At 29.1% G+C, this 19,117-nt stretch overlaps 1 protein-coding gene across 2 annotated transcripts; it reads right to left on the reverse strand.

The window, feature by feature from the left end:
- Positions 1–5,043: 5,043 nt before the first annotated feature.
- On the reverse strand, positions 5,044–7,940 carry LOC111317028 (protein C2-DOMAIN ABA-RELATED 4-like). Of its 2 annotated transcripts, XM_022919335.2 has the most exons (4): positions 7,786–7,940; positions 7,508–7,681; positions 6,642–6,737; positions 5,044–5,576 (listed from the first exon to the last, which is right to left on the reverse strand). In XM_022919335.2, the coding sequence occupies exons 2-4, from the start codon at positions 7,655–7,657 to the stop codon at positions 5,286–5,288; spliced, it is 537 nt and encodes a 178-aa protein (XP_022775070.1). In that variant the 5' UTR covers positions 7,658–7,681; positions 7,786–7,940; the 3' UTR covers positions 5,044–5,285. The 2 variants fall into 2 exon arrangements, with proteins under 2 accessions (XP_022775070.1, XP_089621952.1); XM_089765826.1 differs by lacking the exon at positions 7,786–7,940 and having other exon boundaries at positions 7,508–7,760.
- Between the last annotated feature and the right edge of the window lie 11,177 nt (positions 7,941–19,117).

A 19,117-nucleotide genomic window follows, 5' to 3' on the forward strand; every position in this document is an offset into this window, starting at 1 on the left:
ATTTTTCTAAACAAACTCACCATAAAAGAATATATTATACACTTACCAGTAATGTCACTTATTGAACTTTCTATTTTTATGAACTAAAGTCATTCCCCTGAAAAGAACACAAAAACCATCGTTAACATAAATACTAGTAATTACAGAAAAATACATTTTAATTAAATTGTCACTTATACGTAAAATGTAATTACTCTTGATTAAATAGGCAAAATTGGGTTTAGGCATTAACCCTGCTTCTCTGAAGTTCAATAATGAGCCCACATATTAACCTCAATTACAATAAGCTGCCAATGACTTTTGCAAAATAATATGCATGATAATGTTAAAATGTATTACATATTAAACTTATAAATTTGGTATACATTTATACAAAATTTATTAGATATCATAAATGATCCAATTATTACTACAAATAGAACATACCTGGACTTATAAGGCACCAAATAATATTGGAACAATTTTTGCAATAATTGACTCACATGACTAGCACGAGTCCTAAGAGTGCCAGAATCATGACTGATAGAATTTAGGTCAATGAATCTATATCTATCAGTCAATTGTCTCTCCTTGATCCCTTTGTATAGGAAACTGGATGATAATAATAAACAATATCATTTAGTACTACTATATAATATAAGAAAATAAATTAAAAATATATATTTAAATTAAATGATAAGCTAACCTCATATACGCAACAATATTAGATCCCAATATCTCATCCATGGTACAAAATACATCAATCTCTAATAGCCTTATGTACTGAGTCAAGGGATAATCAAATAATCCACTCTTGACCTGAATGGTAATGCATTCTCCTATTAAATAACGCTCACAAGCATAAGTGGTTAATACATTGATAGCAGACTATATAGGTGTCATCATTTCAGGTTGAACATCCTGTTACAAAGAAGTTTAAAATACTATTCCTTTAAATAATTTAAAAATTAAAAATTAAAATTAAAAAGTTAACTAAAAAATAAAACAACAATGATGATTATCAGATAAAGGGATTGTTGTAACACTTGATTGGCGAATTCATCTCCATGCTGGATGTCGGTACCTGATTGACCCCGAGCAATGTTAGGTTGCATAGGTACCAACATTGCCTCTAATACAGTAAATCATTGTTGTTACTCATTAAGGCATTGCTCTTGGTCATAAAGTCTTTGCTATTGCTGTTGAATTATTGCTTCATATTTTATATTTTTCATTGCATGGGGTTTCAATTGATTCTTGAAAAACTATGATGGCGAGTCAAAACTCCCAACCTCCTAAACTTGACCATGTCTCTCTTTTGATCCTAAAGCTAAAGACAAAAGATTTTCACTACAATAGGTTTGCAAGTCACCACATTTATATCTCATAGCAAATTCATCTTAAACATAACATGATGGTGAGTAAATAACCAAATACAATATTTAGTCATGCATAAAAGCACATTCATCATCCGTGATATAAAAACAAAATCAACTTACAATCCTTTTAACCATTTCTTCAGTTACTCATCTTCATATGATTCATCTTTACACATATGTCTATTTTTCTAAACATCCCATCTAGAAATTTTGGTTCTAGAGCTAGATGTTTTTGAAACCATGAATCAAAATAAGTTTCACATTTTCATTTAATGCATTTCATAATATTCATCTATGAGTATAATAAAAGCATTTGAATACTTACAAAATCATGCTTGACATTTTATGACTCTTTTTTTATGTTCGATGGTGATATACTTGTTAGACCTTTATGTTCTTTTATTGTTATTTGATTTTCTAAAAAAAGAAAGATCAATTACATATTAAGATACAATTATATTAAACAATACATTATAAACAATTAAAAAACTAGGTATGCATATTAAGAATTCATCTGATAGATGATTTCAAACAAACTATGATCATATTCATAACTGATAACATCTGTATATGTCTTTGGAGGATCAGACAACAATTCAGAATTATTAGCGAATAGTAAAATATATTTGGTTGTCAATCTACTCTTAAAATCTCTAAATGCTTTCTTAATCGATTGCAACACAAACTTTTTATACTGGGTTGGGATGTCAAACAAGTCCTATAAAAATAATTAAGTTAAATAAATTCAACACAATAATTCAATTCCATTAACAATTAACAATACTTTGGATTTCGTTGATTAAACTTACCACAACCGATTCCTATATAATGTCTTTCTTATCATCAAGAACCATCCACCAACTAAAATAGGTAATGGATATGCTATACTGGACGACAACTCCAATGTGGCTAGCCAACTCTGCACCTCCACTTAACATAAGTTGCCCATCTTAATTGAACTCTATATGAATTTTTGTTCCACTCATTTTAAGCGATTTACTACGTACCTTTGATCTTTTTTTTCAAGGCAGGTGTGTCTTTTTCATGTTCAGTAAAGGGAGACATATGTTCTTCGAAAGTCATAATACTTACAATTTTGATCAAAATTATATAAAACGTAAAAAACAAACTAATATGAAATACACCAAAATTTCTTTGAAAGTATCCACACAGTAAATACAACCAATATCCAATACAAGAAATACATCAATATACATTACACGTAATAAAACCAATAATAATATACACGATACAAGCCATACTGTGTTTCATCATATCATAAAAGTCCATGCAAAACAAATGAGAAAAAAATATAAGACCTATTTTCAATGAAAGCAATCGGCAAACCACAAAACTCCAACTAAACAACGAAAAAAATACCATGCATGCATTGCAAGGAGGCTATGCGACATTGGTGACAGTGTTAAATGCATATATAAATAAATATATAAATATATATAATAAGGAAGAACAAAAAAAAAAGTCATACATAGATGAATAAACAAGAAAAAAAAAAAGGTATAAATCCGCACTTACCAGAGTTAGACAATGTGCAATGGTGTTGATGGTACCACGGTCGATGATGACGAGGGAGATGAAGAAACAAAAATGGAAAGTGATTGAGTTTATGGTTTTCAAAATACACGAATGGCTCCGTTTATCATTGAAGTACTTTAGCCGTTTGGTTTTTCAAGGTTTAAGAATGAAAAGTGAATGGTTTATGGTTTTAAAATAACTCATTTACAACGTTTATGTTACATAAACACCTTAATTGAGTAATTAAAACTCTTTTTAATTGGGCATCAATGACAACGTTTCTACCAATAAACATCATAATTGAAAACAAAATTAATCAATTAAAGCATTTCCTTTGAACAAACACCAGTTCTAGAATCTTAAACAAGCAAATAAGGCATTCATCTTAACAAACACCTTAATTGGTCATGTTTTAATATATATATATATATATATATATACATCAATTATGGCGTTTATATTAATAAACACCTTAATTGATCATATTTTATAAATTATAAAAAACAAATCAATTAAGACGTTCATAATAACAAACACCTTAATTGACCATTTTTATAAATTAAAAAATAAGATCAATTAAGGAGTTCATATTAACAAACGCTTTAATTGATGATGTTTTAAAAAATATAAACCTATTAATTAACGTGTTCATGTTAACAAACGCCTTAATTGATCACGTTTTATAAATTATAAAACCTGTTAATTACGGCTTTCATATTAACAAATGCCTTAATTGATGATCTTTTATAAATTATAAAACCTATCAATTAAAATTTTTATTTCTTTTGCTGCTAAAAACATCATTTGTCGTTTTGGGTATTTATTATTAAAACAAAATGAATAGTTGCATACAGCTTATTAAAGAAATTATGGTAATCATTCATGAATTAATAAACGTGAATTTTCACAACCAAATGTGTGAATCTGAATACAAGATGCCGTAAAAATCAAACAAAACCTCATGTGTTACACTTTCTCCCAAAATCTAAGATTCTGCTAATCAAATACCCCATCATGGTTCTTTAATGAGTTGACATTGTCCTAATATTTATAATGTTCCTCTTAACATAATTATGAAGATCTCCTTCTACTATAACTAATCAAAATTACTATAATACTCATCTTACCATAATTACGAAAATACCCTCTTACCATAATTAGCCAAAATTACTATAATGGCCTCCTATCAGAATTACAAAAATACACCTCTTATCATAATTGACTAAAATTACTATAATGCTCTTATTATAATTATGAAAATACCCTTATTATTCTTTCATAGAAAGTTGATATGTGACATTTTATTTAAAATTACTATAATACTATTATTAAATGACATATTAAATTAATTATAAATATTTTTTAAATAATAAAAAAATTAATAAATAATAATAATAATAAAATTTTGAAAGAAAAATAGTTCACTCCAACTTAGCGGGATGGCTGCTTACAGTAATCATTAAACTAGCATTATAACCATGGAAAGAAGCATGATGTGTAATCGAGTATTTGGTCAAAATGATCCAAAACCAAACTGTCTTTCTTAAGGAAAAAATGAAAAAGATTATGTTGGGCTACAGCCGGCAAGATTATGTTGAAATTAGGGCAGAAAGCCTCTAACCAAAGTTTAGCTGAAAGCCCACTAAATTTCACATGGATGTCGCTTCCACGATTTAAAAAAAAAAATTTGCTTTTCAACCAAGATTTTTAACTTTTGAAAAGTACAACTATAGTTTTCTAAATATGTAATGAAGTCAATTAGCTACACAAGTTAAATGGAAATATGATCATATAACTCTGATTTCGGAGCCTTGCCATCTGTCTTTAGATTTCTTGCAAAAAGCTGTTAACCAAATGCAACAAATTTTGCAAAAAAGCATTTTACAATATCAGCCTAGAAATTTGAGGTTCAAAGTTCAAATCCCTTACTCATTGTACAGAAACACCAAACAAAATGGTATGCAATGTTATCTAGTAATTTCTGCTTGTCGACTGAGAAAATTCAATATGAGAAAGCATTTTGTTTTTCTTTTTTTGTCTTTCACAAAGAGCTCTATCACCTTGAAGGTGATTGGTAAATTAATATGTATTGAAGAACCTTTTAGCAGGGATAGCTTCTGGCAAAGACAGTTCAGTTTAGTAAATTACATTGTACAAAAAGGTAATTACTTCATTTCGTATCCGATATCCATGATGAGATAAACCAAAATTTGTTCAATTCTATGCATGAGCCATAATTCGGATACTACTTCACAGATTTGACTACTCAAAACTGTTCAAAGAACAAACCAACCTCATCATGAATCTGGCAGGGAATTGGGTAGCGGAAGCTCCGGAACCTGCCACCAAAACATACAAGACAGAAGCCAGACAAAAGAGCATTCATCAACTTCATAAACCTTGAGATCCGGGAATGTCAATCCACTGCAGTTGAATTTCAACTTCACCACACTCCACATTTCTCAATCTGAGGCAAAGGTCTTGGACAACCTTTCCTTCCTGACAGTAAACGGCGCTCTCTTCAGCCAGGCAGTTCTTCCTACCTGGTTGCACTTTTGATATTATGGTTCCACTTGGGATTTCCCCCACATGCATCTTCAAGGCTTCTATGTATGTCCTGATGTCAAACTCTGCATCACCCATTTTGTCATCCTTACTAAAAGTGTCATGGTCGTACACAGTCTGGAAACATGCAGAAATAGAAAATACTGTAAACAAACTTAATACCAGATAATGACCTCGTACATTAAAATGCCAAAAGTACAAAACATGATTATAGCTGAAAAAGAGAGGGGGAAGAAAAGAAAGGAGTTGGCAGTGTGTGGTTGAAATTTTCAGTTGTCATCAAAGCCAAAATTTGATTCAAAGGGGCACCAATACTTATTAGCCTAAAAATTTCTTTTATGTTTTATGTTTTATCTTTCAAAATAAATAAGTTACCTTTTAAGCATTCATCAATCTTATTCTGTTTTCTTGCCAGCACAAAAGCGATTATCATTAAGAGATTAAAAATAAATAGGAAACAAAAAAATAATAGGAAAACATCTGGCCCAGAAGCAGCATATTCAGACCAGCTTCTGTCATTGTTGGTTAGGATACCACGCTGAAAACGCAGCACTAAATTTGTTTTTCCACCTTTCATTTATTTTATGGGAAGAGGTGTAAGTGACGCTATGTCAACAGCTCATGTATGCTATTCTTCTATGATTTGACTGTGTTTTGCAGTCTATCAGCAATCTGAAAGCTGCCGATAAGCAATGAATCAAGACACCACTAAAATAGAAAATTGCTTCAAACTAAATTCCTGAAAGAAATGTATAGTTACCAGGTAGTCAAACAACTAACAAACCCAAATTTGTAATAGAATCAATATGAACAGAACATGAGCTATCTCACAACTCAAAGATCCAGGTTTAGCCTAGCAAATAGTGGAAAAAGCAAAACATCTACAGCATCAAAATCCCTAATCACTAGTCCAAAGGCCAAACATGTTTGCTTATACATGTAGGTAACAAGCATCATTATGCATTGATGGAAATTTGATTCCAGTTAAAGCTAGAAGATGCAAAACATGAGGAATGGAATTTTTCTTGGAATAAATTTATCTTTAGAAGTTAGGTGCTAAAAGTTCTTCCATATAATTCAAGCATTGGTAATCGAACTGGCACTCCGCTTTTGCACTACATTGATATAAAGTAACTAGTAACCAAAAGATTGACAAAAAAACCTAGTAACCAAAAGGCTTACCAGCTTGATTGGAAGACTAGTATCTGTTATGGAAAGAGTTAAATCCTCATTCCACTCAGGATTAACGTCTTTCTTTATTACACGAGTCTTCAATTTCTGCAAGAGATATTTACATACGAAATTGAACGAGTAAGATGCTGAAAATTACTCAAACAATAATTACAAAAAAATGGAACTTAAAAATGGTTCCTTTCTTTTTTTTTTTTTCCTTTTTAGTGAAAAAACTCATGTTCAAGATGAAAAATCCAAGTTAGGTTGATGCATGCACAAGGGATACACTTCCTTTCATAATTTACAAAAGGCAATTAAGGTATGGACTATCATTCACGCCGTTGATGGAGCTTGACACACATCTCATTATTTAGTATATTATTTTTTTCAAATTTTTAAATATATCCTAACGAGGTACTAGAGTTCAAAAACTCCAATGATGGTGTATTGAATAATTTTTCATTTAGGCATCGAAGCGAATGAGGGCTTCTGAATTTTAAATTGTTGGATAAAAAGAATGATTATTGTGATAATTTTAACACAAGATGAAGTTTTACATAGTTGCCTTCACTCTAATTAGTAGCATCAAATTCTTCTCTCATTAATTTCTAATGATTAAGCAGCAGAGCTTTTACTCGTCTATCCCATTACTCTCTCAAAATTATTAGTAATTGTAGAGTTACTCATTATTGTTGAAGTCAACTTTGATAAAATATTTGAGATCCATCAATCAAACCAATCTCTGCTTATTAATCTTCATGCAATCAAATATTGATAGATTTGACAGTGTTATCATTGAAAATTTAAACGATCGAAACCCAAAATAAATAAATGTAATGTAATTTGAGCTGAAATGGAAGGGAGGAGAGGAAAACCTGTCTGCCCATCTTGACAACAACGTAAGGATCGCTGCTTCGGACATCACGAACGGCAAGGTTTACGCCCCGTTTGATGTGAATCCTCAGCAGACCCATCAAGTTGTCCATCAACGACGTGCTCCTCTCGCTTGGTGGAGATCCTGTCATTGTTTTTTTAATCTCCCTCCTTTTCTATATCCAAAACAAAAATAAATGTTGTAAGAATTTCGTTTTATTAATTAAGAAGATAAAAGAAGAAAAGAATGCTTTGCAATACATCAGGGTAAACTCGTTACCTCTTGAAAGAAACTTCTTTCGAGAGCGGAGGGCGATGGTGGGGTCCAGAGCTGGGGAAATGCGGGGTAATATCCGAGGAGGGTAGGGAAATAATTGGAGGGGACTTGGTCTTGGGATCACTTTTTGCGGATGTTGACTTGGGATCAGCAATGACGAAGCCGTAAAAGACGCTTTCTTTCCCTAAATGCTTAATTTTGTCTCCAATCAAGATCCCATTTTATTTATTTTAATAAATAAATATTTCATTTACTCGGACATAATAATTAAAAAAAATATGATGAGTGTATCACACCCGTCATTAATTTTATTTTAATCACAGTATTTTTTTTTTTATTATCTGTAATTTTTAGTTAGATGGTAAGATGAGTTTAATCTTTTCAGAGTAAATGAAAAAAAACCCAAAAATTGGCTTTCTCTATCAATTATTATAAAAAAAAAAAAAAGAAAAAGTTCATATTTCAATCTTTTAACCAAACCATTCTGAGCACCCAAGCACTAACAACTTTGTTTTTCCTTCTACCACCGCAACACCACCACCAAATAACAACAAAAAATCATGACTAAGGTCCATTGAGATTAATTTTAATAGAATTAAAAATAATAATAAAAATAAAATTAATTATAATAAAAATTTTAAAATTAGTGATAAATATTTAAATATAAAAACAACGATAATAATAAAATAAAGTATAATAAAAATTAAAAATTATTGTTAAAGATATTAGATTAAAATTATATTAATAAATTTTATAATATATTTGATATTTATAAATTTAACAAATAATTAAAAATTAATAAAATTATTTTTTTATCGAATCATAAATTTGTTAAAAATTAATAATAATATATTTATTCATAAATATATAAATATATAAATGTAAAGATATATTTATCCATTATTATAATTTTAAGGGTAAAAAAAAAAAAATTGGGATAATATTGGAAAGGAGATATAAAAGAACTTTCACTAAAAGGAGCAGTGTCCGATATAAAAATGGAGTTCCAGTGCAAATTTTTTGCAACAATTGCACCATAATTTGTTATCCAAACGTTTTGCTACAGCTCGATTCCATAAAAACACCATGATAATTGCGTTGAAACATGGCTCCAATGACATCTAAATCCAACCTAAATCATCCAAGATCACGACAAACACCAAGTCCATCATGAACCAATTTAAAATTTTTAGGAATCATAGACAGTGATGGTTATAATGTTCAACTCGGTAGACTCAATCATTAGATGAAAGATATAAAATCATGATCAATTTTTTTTATTTAGATACAATTAATCACTTAATTAAATTTATATTTTTTAAAAAAATTTAAAATAAAATAAAAAGTAAAGATAAAATTAGTTATTGTAATAATGAGATTAATTATTATAGTGATAAAAATAAAATAAAAGATAAAATATGTAAAGTAAAGTATAATGAAAAAGAAAAATAACTATTAAAAATATTTAAAAAGGGTTTATATATAATGAAATTTCTTTTTTACTTTTCATTTATGCAGTTAATAAAAAATTATTTTTATGTCCATTAATAGTTTTGTTAACAAATAATTGAAATTTTATAAAAAAAAAAAAATGGTAGTAATATACCAAGTAATTTTTTGAAAAAAAATTGATTATTTTTTATATATTTATTTACATGATAATTTTTATCTAAAAATAACTATTTCTTAAAAAGATAACAATACATTTACTCATATAAACAATAACTAATGTTTTATTTTCTTTATTATTCATGTAGTTATCTATTTTTCTTAACTCGTAGAAATTACAAAGATATTTATTTGTGTTCATTTATTAATAATTGATTTGGTTATATAATTTATTATTTATGTATTATTTCGTATTTATTTATTAATTAATTATTTTATTTTACATTTAGTATGTTAGATTAATGAAGTTATTTAAAATTTTTTAAATAAAAAATTAAAATTAAAAAAAAAAGAAAATGCTAAATGGTAGGGATATTTTTGTCCATAAACTGAATCTTAAGGTAAAAAAAAAAAAAAAGAGAGAGAAAACGAGGTAAAATGGAATGAAGCTTCTAAATGCACTTTACTTCTTACTTTTTACACCAAAAAAATAATTTTTAAAACAAAATATTTATGACTAAAATTACTTAATTACCATTATTAAGATCTTTTTATCCTTCAACAATTTTTAGTTTAATGTAGATACAAAAAGTTTAAGAACTTTTCCGAATGCATAACTTTTCGAATATTCATTTTTAAAAAGTCCTTAAACTTTTCATATATATTGTAGACACCATTTTGTTATTTTTATTTTTATTTTTTTCTTTTTTTTCACTTTCTTTTTTTTTTCTGACAGCAACTCTGACAACCGTCTGCAGCTGCGCTTTTAGTAGCCTTGACAACCACTGACAATCGTTCTAACAGTCAGTGGTCGCTCTAATCCTAGGCCACCAAAATCTCAATTTTTTTAAGATTTTGGTCTTCTTTTTACTTTATAAATAGAGTAATGAAGCCAGTAAAAAAGGGAATAAGAAGGGATACCCTGCAAAAAAATAAAAAAAAAACATTTTGCCAAAGAAAAAAAATAAAAAACACAGTGTCTAGAATGAAAAACCTAACACTGAGAGCTTTTGCAAAAAAAAAAAATAAATAAAATCAATCTAAAAAAAATAAAATACCAAAAAAAAAAGATTTGGCCAAAACTTTGGAGACCGATTTAGGTCGTTTGGGACCCCTTCGGTAAAAAAGAAGTTGGATCTATGTTTAGGGGATCGAAAAGAGCTTGTGAGTGAGTTTTGGCATTTTTCGATCATTGACATGGAGTTCAAAGTTCATTACCGACAAGGAGCATGGCGATCGTCGTAGCGGACAGTCACTGGCCCCGACTTGTCTAAAAGAAAAGAGGGAGAGAGATTTTTTTTCAGGGAAAATGGGAGAAATGAAGTAAAAAAAATTTTGGCTTTTAGTTAAGTTACCAATAGCCAAACGACACCGTTTTAATAAGGACCAAAACGATGTCGTTTTAGCCCAATAGGTTTCGCTTGTCAATCCGAAATTCGACCTGGGGTCTGGGTACCCGACCCGGGGTTTACGTACCTGACCCGCAACCTGTTTCTTCATTTGAATTCTGATTGATCCAGTTGAATCGGCCTAGATCGACCTCGAACCGACCTAGATTTGTGTTGACCGGATCATTGATCAGTTTGATTAAGGTAATTTTTCTTTTTCTTCTTTTTTTGTTTTTTTTATATATATTATTTTGATTATTTTAAATTTTATTACTACTATTTAGGCATGCTAAAATGTTTAAATTTGTTAGAATAAATTCTTATTGTTTTAATAATAATAAATAAATAAATAAATAATGAAATACATCATTTAAATTTTTTTATAATTATATTTATTTTTTAAAACAAACCTTGTAAATGATTTAAAAATAATAAAAATTATAAAAAAAAAAAAAAAGTTTTATCCGATAATGAGATTTAAAGGTACTTCAAGTAGTGATACCTATAAAATCTCTAGGTGAGAAGATTTTATACTACCAGTGTATTGGAGTATTTATAAAAAGTTTTCAATACAATAAAAAAATTTTTTTTATAAAAATAGTAAACTAAAAATTAACTAATTTATTAAAAAAACCAAAGTGATAAAGGAATAATAATAAAGAAATAAGAAAAAGGAAATATTATCCAAGGATGGGATTCTAAAAATATTTCGAGTAGCAATACTTTACAAAATTCCTAAATGAGAAAATTTTTTAAATATTATCAGTATATTGAAATATTTATAAAAATATTTAATGTGATAAAATTTTCTCTTTTCTTTATAAAAAAAATTCTATAATAACAATAATTCATTAAATAAATCAAAATTTCTAAAGAGTAAGATAAAATGTGTGCATCAACATTTCACATTTTATATGCACAACATAGTTTTTTTACGAAAAGTAAATTTGAGCATTCAAGGATGAGATTCTACAATATTTCGAGCAGTGATGCTTAAGAAATCTCTAGGTGAGAAAGAATTCTTCTAATGTTACCAATGTACCGGAATATTTTAAGAATTATTTCAATAAAAAGGTTTTAATTTATTTTTCTTGAATAAAAAATGAAACAATAAATAATAATATATATAAAAAACTAATAAATGAAAAATCAAGGAAATAATTTTTCAAACACTGAAAATAAGACTATTTTTATAAAAAAACAACGGATAACACGTAATTAATTGGTACCATTTTAAACGAGCATCGTAGAGGTGCTAATCCTTCCCCATGTATAATCGACTCCCAAACTCAGACTATTGCACAAACCCTAAAATTATCCTTTTAATAAATTTTAATTAATTTTAAGATTTTTATTAAAAGGATATATTTTAATAGGCCAATCGCACCTATGCAAAAAAATATTGGTGGTGACTCTGTTATTTTTTATTTCGTTTCCAAATTCATCTGACGAACATAAAAATTATTACGACAGCTAGGCGACTTTGCTGGAGATGCCATTTGTTTTTTAGAGTTAAGCCAGAATTAATTACATGTTATCTTCAAACTTTGATTCAAACAGTCTTAATCGGTATTTATTTTTTAATTATTAGATTCTTTTTAATTTTAAAAAAAAAACCAAACAAATAAAAAACAAACCAAAAAATGAAAAAATTTTCATACGCATTTCTTTTACTATTTTTTTTATGTATTATTCCAACTAAATTAGGAAACATATGTACACATAATGACATAATGCATCTTATGCATGAGCTCTATACCCGAGCTCCATCCCTTATAGGAGGAAGTAAAATACCTACGTTCTTGTGAAGTGATAACCTCCGTAATAACAAGTAAAATACTCTACTCAAATTGAACCTTTTTCGTTTGTAGCCTGTAATGGGTGAGGATCGTGATGCTTTACTAGTCTAGCATAGACAACAGTAAGGAACAATTTAAAAATCTTTAAAAGCATGTCAACCCAAACCAAGTATGTAATATGCCTAGAAAGCTAACTTTAGGTAGAGCCTTGCCTACCCTCTTGTAGAAAATACCTAAGTCCAAAGCATATAAGAATAAAAGTTTTGTGTAATACAAAACAAAACAAAACAAAAAATCTCAAAAAAAATATTTTTTTAATCTTAAACCACATCCTCACACTAACTTAATTTTGTTTTGTTTTCCTTTTACATTAATCATATCATACAAGTCTACAGTAAGGTATTTGCTATAGGATATCTTTCTCCAGAAAAGTCTTCATGGATTCTATAGAACTGTAGATTTGCTCATCCTCTTCTAAGATGATAAATCTCATGTAACAAAAGTTGTATGAAATTAATAAAAAATTTTAGTGCTAAAATTTTTCCAAGAGCAAATATCTCCCATTTGCATTCATGCATCATGTGCATCATTTTTTTTCAAAAAAATCAAAAAAATAAAATTTTCAATGTATGTTATTCTGATTTTAAAAATTTATGGTAATAAAGATTCAAGAACAGCTTGCCTACTAAAAATTTTGACTCAACTTACCTACCATTCATACAACACCAGAGCTCAAACAAGAATCATGAAACAAGAACAAGCTAGTCGATTTGAAAGGATAGAGAAGGCTCAAGAAGAACTAAAAGGGGATATTGATAAGATAATAGATATGCTCAAAAAATGTGATAAGGGAAAAATAGTGGAAGGAAATCTCAGCTTTCAGGAGCAATCACCAAACATTGTGGATCATGTTTACCCTCCAGGGTTTGAGCCATGATCGACCAACCTTTTTAAGGAACCAAAGTGCAAATTCTTACTCCTGGTGGATATTCCAATCCTTATCCAAGAATGACATCTACACTTGTTTTAGGACAATTCTAAAATTTTGTTAATCCTATTATGATGGAAAAATCACTCGAGTCGATCTTGGTTCCTGATTTTGATGATCCTAAGGAGAGAGAAAAGCTAAGGATAAAGACACTCAAGAAAGTAGAGGATACCAATACCTAACAAAAGATGAAATTATTAGAAGAAAACTTAAGGCTATAGAGGGAATGAATTTTTATAACTTCATAAATGTAACCGAGCTTTGTTTGGTCTCAGATGTGATCATTCCACCTAAATTTAAGGTCTTTAAATTTAAAAAATACAATGACAAGAAATGCTTAATGACTCATGTTACCATGTATTATCGTAAGATGGTGGTACATGCTCGTGATGAAAAGTTATTAATGCATATATTTCAGGATAGCCTTACGAAATCTGTAGCCAAATGGTATGTTCAACAAGACAAGACTCGTATTCATTCCTAGCAAGAGCTCACAATGACATTCTTTACACAATATCAATATGTTATAGATCTAGCTCCAGACCATTTATCTTTACAAAATATGAAAAAAAAGTAACAAAAATCTTTAAAGAGTATGCACAGAGATGGAGAGATGTGGTCACTAACCTCTCCTCGCTGAGAAAGAGACAACTGTCTTATTCGTGAATACACTTGAAAGTATCGTACTATGAGAGACTGATAAGTAATGCAACCAAAAACTTTACAAATATGGTGATATCAGGTGAAATTATTAAAAATGCTATAAAAAGTGACAAACTTGATACAGGAGAGACAAACAAAGCAAAGCAAAGTGGAGCTACCAAAAAGAAAGAAAATGAAGCCCAAGCAATGAACTAGATGGGGTAACAGTTCGAAAGTTTCACTTTATACCCCACACTAATGTACCAAACCCATTACATTCTCATAAATAATATTACATCCATCCCTTATCCTTATCAGCCATATCAGCCACCACAACAACAAGCTTATCCACCTTATTTCCAGTCATCTTTTCAGACACCCAACTATTCATACAACTGTCCCGTTACACCCACCAAATCAAAACGGAGATCCAATCCAAGTAATGATCCAAGAGCCCCAAGAAATAATAAAAAAAGAATTATTTTTGACCCTATTCTTATATCTTATACAGAATTGTTACCTTATCTTATCCAGAATCAACTTTTGGAACCTATGCATCTAGAACCCCTTCAACCCCTTACCCAAAATGATATGATCCTAATACAAAATGTGATTATCATAATGAAAATTAGGGTCGCTTGATAAAAAACTATCCCGCACTAAAATACAAGGTTAAATATGTCATTAAAGCTAGAAAAATAAAATTTGAAACTAGCAGTGATTATCATGTCACTGAAAACTCTCTACCTTGATATATTGGAAAAAAAGGTAAATGAAGGGTGTTAAAGCATTGATATCAATAGTTTGGATGCAATGGATAGTTGAGGAATTGGAAAATGGTTCTATGACTTTTCTGGGAAAATGATGGTTCGTTTGGTATTGCAAAGATGAGGATTGATTAAAAAAAAAAGTACCCCTTTTGTTTCTTTTTTCACTTATATATTAGAATGCATATGAACTTCATGACTTGTATGAAAGTTGAATCTAAATGCTAATTCAAAAAAACAAAATTTTTGTCTCAAGTTTTTTTTCATAATAAAAAATCTCAAAAACTTTGGTGATCGTTATTATGTATTTATCCGAATAAAATATTCTCGTGTCCTTTTTATGTCTCAAAATTACTTGAAAAACCTTAATGCTCCAAAAGATACAATTTTGAACTTTGAGATCCTCTTATCAAGGTGACAAACACTAAAATGACCAATTTGGAAAAACCTTTTAAATTTTTTGAAAATTAGACAAATATAATGCTTTTTTCTAGATGTTGGTGAGTTTATAAGCGTCAAGACTATGCTTTAAATAAAATGTCATGGCCATAAATAAACAATGCACATTTTTCTCTATGGGCATATTGACAAAAGAGAATGATTTTTAATTGCCCCAAAATTACCTAGTTCATGCCACTATCCAATTTAGTGATGATGTACACAATCCGAACCTAAATAAGCCATTTCAACATGATTCTCATTGTCATATAAACTTTGTTGACTTACCAAGATAGAACAAAGATTGGTTGTCATATGAGTTGTAAAAACAAGATGAAAAGAAAAAAAAAAAACAAAAAAGTAAAAAAAAAATATTGATGGGTACATTGTGCACTCTAAATATTCAAACGATCCCAAAAAGAGAAAGAAAAAAAAAGTAAAAAAATGATAACAAATGAGAGGTGAAAAAAATAAAATTTTAATTTTTCAAGGAATCACTCTTCAACACAAGTGACCAAGCTTGATATGACAAATGATCTTTTTTTTTTCATCTTTTTACAAATAAAAAATTATCTATTTGCTACTAGTGAATTCTTTCTAAATGAACCTTAATTAAGGATCACTTTCTGCATTGGGAGACAAATACAAAAAAAGATTTATTTGGTGAAGTCATGTTTCGACAATAAAGAAAGAATGCCTTAAGTTGTAGCGGCAAATGTCCAATAAATTAAGTTGTAGAAGTTTTGAACATATTTCAACAAGTGTTGAAATATGCAAGAAAGAGCAAAAGTGAAAAATAAAAAAATAAAAAACAAAAAAAGGGAAAAAAAGAGATGATTGAATACGATTGAAGAAATAAAAGGGATGAATGCCTCCCCAAAAAAGAGTCATTCACATGATGTAAAATGATCCTTAGTCTGATCACCTTTAAACACATGTTTTGGGCCTATTTATCCATTCCTTTAGAACCTCAAACCCTGACTTGTGTTACATATCTTGAAAAGTCCATTTTTTATCAAACATGGATACTTGAACTAAAGAATTTGTTCCTCGTAGAATCTTCATAACCAATTTCATTTTTATCTATTTTTTTGCAAAATTTTCTCTCTCACAATAGTACTTAAGTGCATGATGAAATCATCATAAAAAAACCAAAAGAAAAAGAAAAAAATAGAATAATGAAGCTCTATGGTGAAAACCCAAAAATAGGTAGTCTAGAGCGAGAATGAAATTGCAACATAAAAACTCATTGCAACCAATAATAGAGATGAGTGCAAGGGTTATCATAGAAAATCTTGACCTTTCCCAATATGATCTTAAACTTATTATAGCTGATCTTGACATCTATTGTGATACTAAAAAGAGTGTCAAATCTGATTTAACCAGAAAAAAAACCTTTCGAAAGAACTTATTGTTGAGCCTAGATAAAAATTTAATTTTTCATATCAAGTTGTGAAGTCCTTTTGATAATTAATCATCCAAGCCATTTGAAAAGATAAAATTGATATTCTATTTAAATATCTGCATAATAATGATCACCATTTTTAAAAGACTTAAAGTCAAATAAGGTTGACTAAGGTAATTTTTTTCTTTAGAATTAAAATAAAATGTTTTTAGGGAAGGTAAATAAAATTTTGAAAATAAAACTTTGAGGAAGATAAATGGCACTATAGAAACACTTTTCAATACAAAAGTATGTTTAATCAGTTGAGTTCCACCACAGTTCGATGGCTTTTTTTTTCACTTTCATTAAGTTCAAGTTGATCATATCCATGTTTGATATGAAGATGAAAATTGGCAAGAAAAGTCGAGAAATCTAAATTGTGAAGAAAGAAAGCAAGAATTGATGAAAAATAAGTAGCAAAGAAGGGATTTAGAATTAAAATAAGATGAAAGATTTGGGATTGAAAGAAAAGAACTTTGAAAATTTTAAGAAAAGAAAACTTTTAGGCAAGTTGCATATCTTGACTTTAGTTTTTGAATCTTTTGACTTTGCATTTGCATCATTAGCTAGTTCGTCATTGATAAGAATGTATACAATGGCATTTGTGGAAAAGACATGCATTTCATTTGCATCATCATTTTAAGAAAAGACATTTGCATCATAGTTGTGTTCGCTAATTTTGGAAGCATTAAAGAAAAAAAAAGAAACAAAAAGAAAGCAGTAAAAACATTTTTAAAAGGTTAAGAATTTTTAGGAATTTCAACGAGACGATGCAAGATGAGGGTTTTAAGCCTAATCTAGCTTGCAAAAAAGTTGTTTATCTAGTGAAATCGGCATTAGTCAAGAAAAATATTGTGATAAATTATTTTCAAAGTATTCGGTGATGATATCCAAGTACTAAAGTATAGAATTATATTTTCTCGGTGGTGATATTCGAGTATTAAAGTATGAATTTTAGTTTCTTCTTGGTGATATCCAAGATATTATCAAAATCACTTGGTAGTGATATTCAAGTTTAAAGTTTGAATTTGCATTCTTTCTCTACATTTATATTTTCTCAATGGTGATATTCGAGTTTCTTTCAATGGCGATATCCGAAATTATATACATCTTCTCAGTGGTGATATTCGAGTATTAAAGCTTAAATTGCATTTTCTCGATGGTGATGTTTAAGATCAATTTTCTTTAGTGGCAATATATGAAATTATTTGCATCTTCTCGGTGGTGATATCCGAGTGTTAAAGCTTGAATTGTATTTTCTCGATGTCATTTGCATCTTCTCAATAGTGATATCCGAGTGTTAAAGCTTGAATTGCATTTTTTCGATGGTGATATTTGAGATCATTTTTTCTTTGGTGGTGATATACGAAGTTACTTGCATTTTTTTGTGGTGATAACCGAATGCTAAGGCTTGAATTGCATTTTCTCGATGGTGATATTCGAGTTTTTTTCAGTGGTGATATCCGAAGTCATTTGCATCTCCTCGGTGGTAATATCCGAGTGTTAAAATTTAAATTACATTTTCTTGATAGTGATATTCGAGTTTTCTTCAGTGCTGATATCCGAAATCATTTGCATTTCTTCGGTGGTGATATCCGAGTGTTAACGCTTAAAATACAATTTCTTGAAAGGTATATTCAAGTTTTCTTCGGTGACGATATCTGAAGTCATTCATATTGTCTTAGTGGTGATATCCAAGTTTCTTTTTGTGGTAATATTCAAAGTTATTTTTTAATGAATTTTAAAGTTATTGAGAACTTAGAAGAACTTTTTTCAAGATAAAGTTTTAAAGTTGTTGAGCCTCTATTTAGAAGAGCCTTTTTCAAGAAAAATTTTTAAAGTTATTGAGCCTCTTCTTCGATGAGCCTTTTTCAAGATGAATTTTTAAAGTTGTTGAGCCTCTGATTAAAGAAGCTTTTAAATTTCAAAAAAGAAAAAAGGTTTTATGCTCAATGTTTCTTTTTTTCGAATAAAAAGGTTGTCTATTTGTCTTTGCCTTATTATTGATTATCAGAAACAAGCAAAAAGGGCAGCTATAGCCGTTATTTTATTATTTTATTATTTATTTTATTTTATTTCTTCTCTTTCTCTTTTTTTTTCTTTTGGTAACGGCTCTGATAGCTACTTACAACTACGCTATCAATAGCCCCGATAGCCATCGATAGCCTTTTTGACAGCCAGTGGCTGCTCTAATCTTAAGCCACCAAAATCTCAAATTTTTGAGATTTTGGCCATCTTTTTGCTCTATAAATAGAGCAACG

This window comes from Durio zibethinus, chromosome 9, assembly GCF_047325235.1.
Source record: "Durio zibethinus cultivar Kanyao isolate XHJ-2024 chromosome 9, ASM4732523v1, whole genome shotgun sequence".
NCBI classification, from domain to species: domain Eukaryota; kingdom Viridiplantae; phylum Streptophyta; class Magnoliopsida; order Malvales; family Malvaceae; genus Durio; species Durio zibethinus.

Coding starts and splice junctions, on each gene's coding strand:
- LOC111317028 (XM_022919335.2), bottom strand. CDS start 7,657: ATGACAGGATCTCCACCAAGCGAGAGGAGCACGTCGTTGATGGACAAC. Junction 6,738..7,507: donor TTGTCAAGATGGGCAGACAG/GTTTTCCTCTCC, acceptor TATCTCTTGCAG/AAATTGAAGACTCGTGTAAT. Junction 5,577..6,641: donor CTAGTCTTCCAATCAAGCTG/GTAAGCCTTTTG, acceptor GCATGTTTCCAG/ACTGTGTACGACCATGACAC.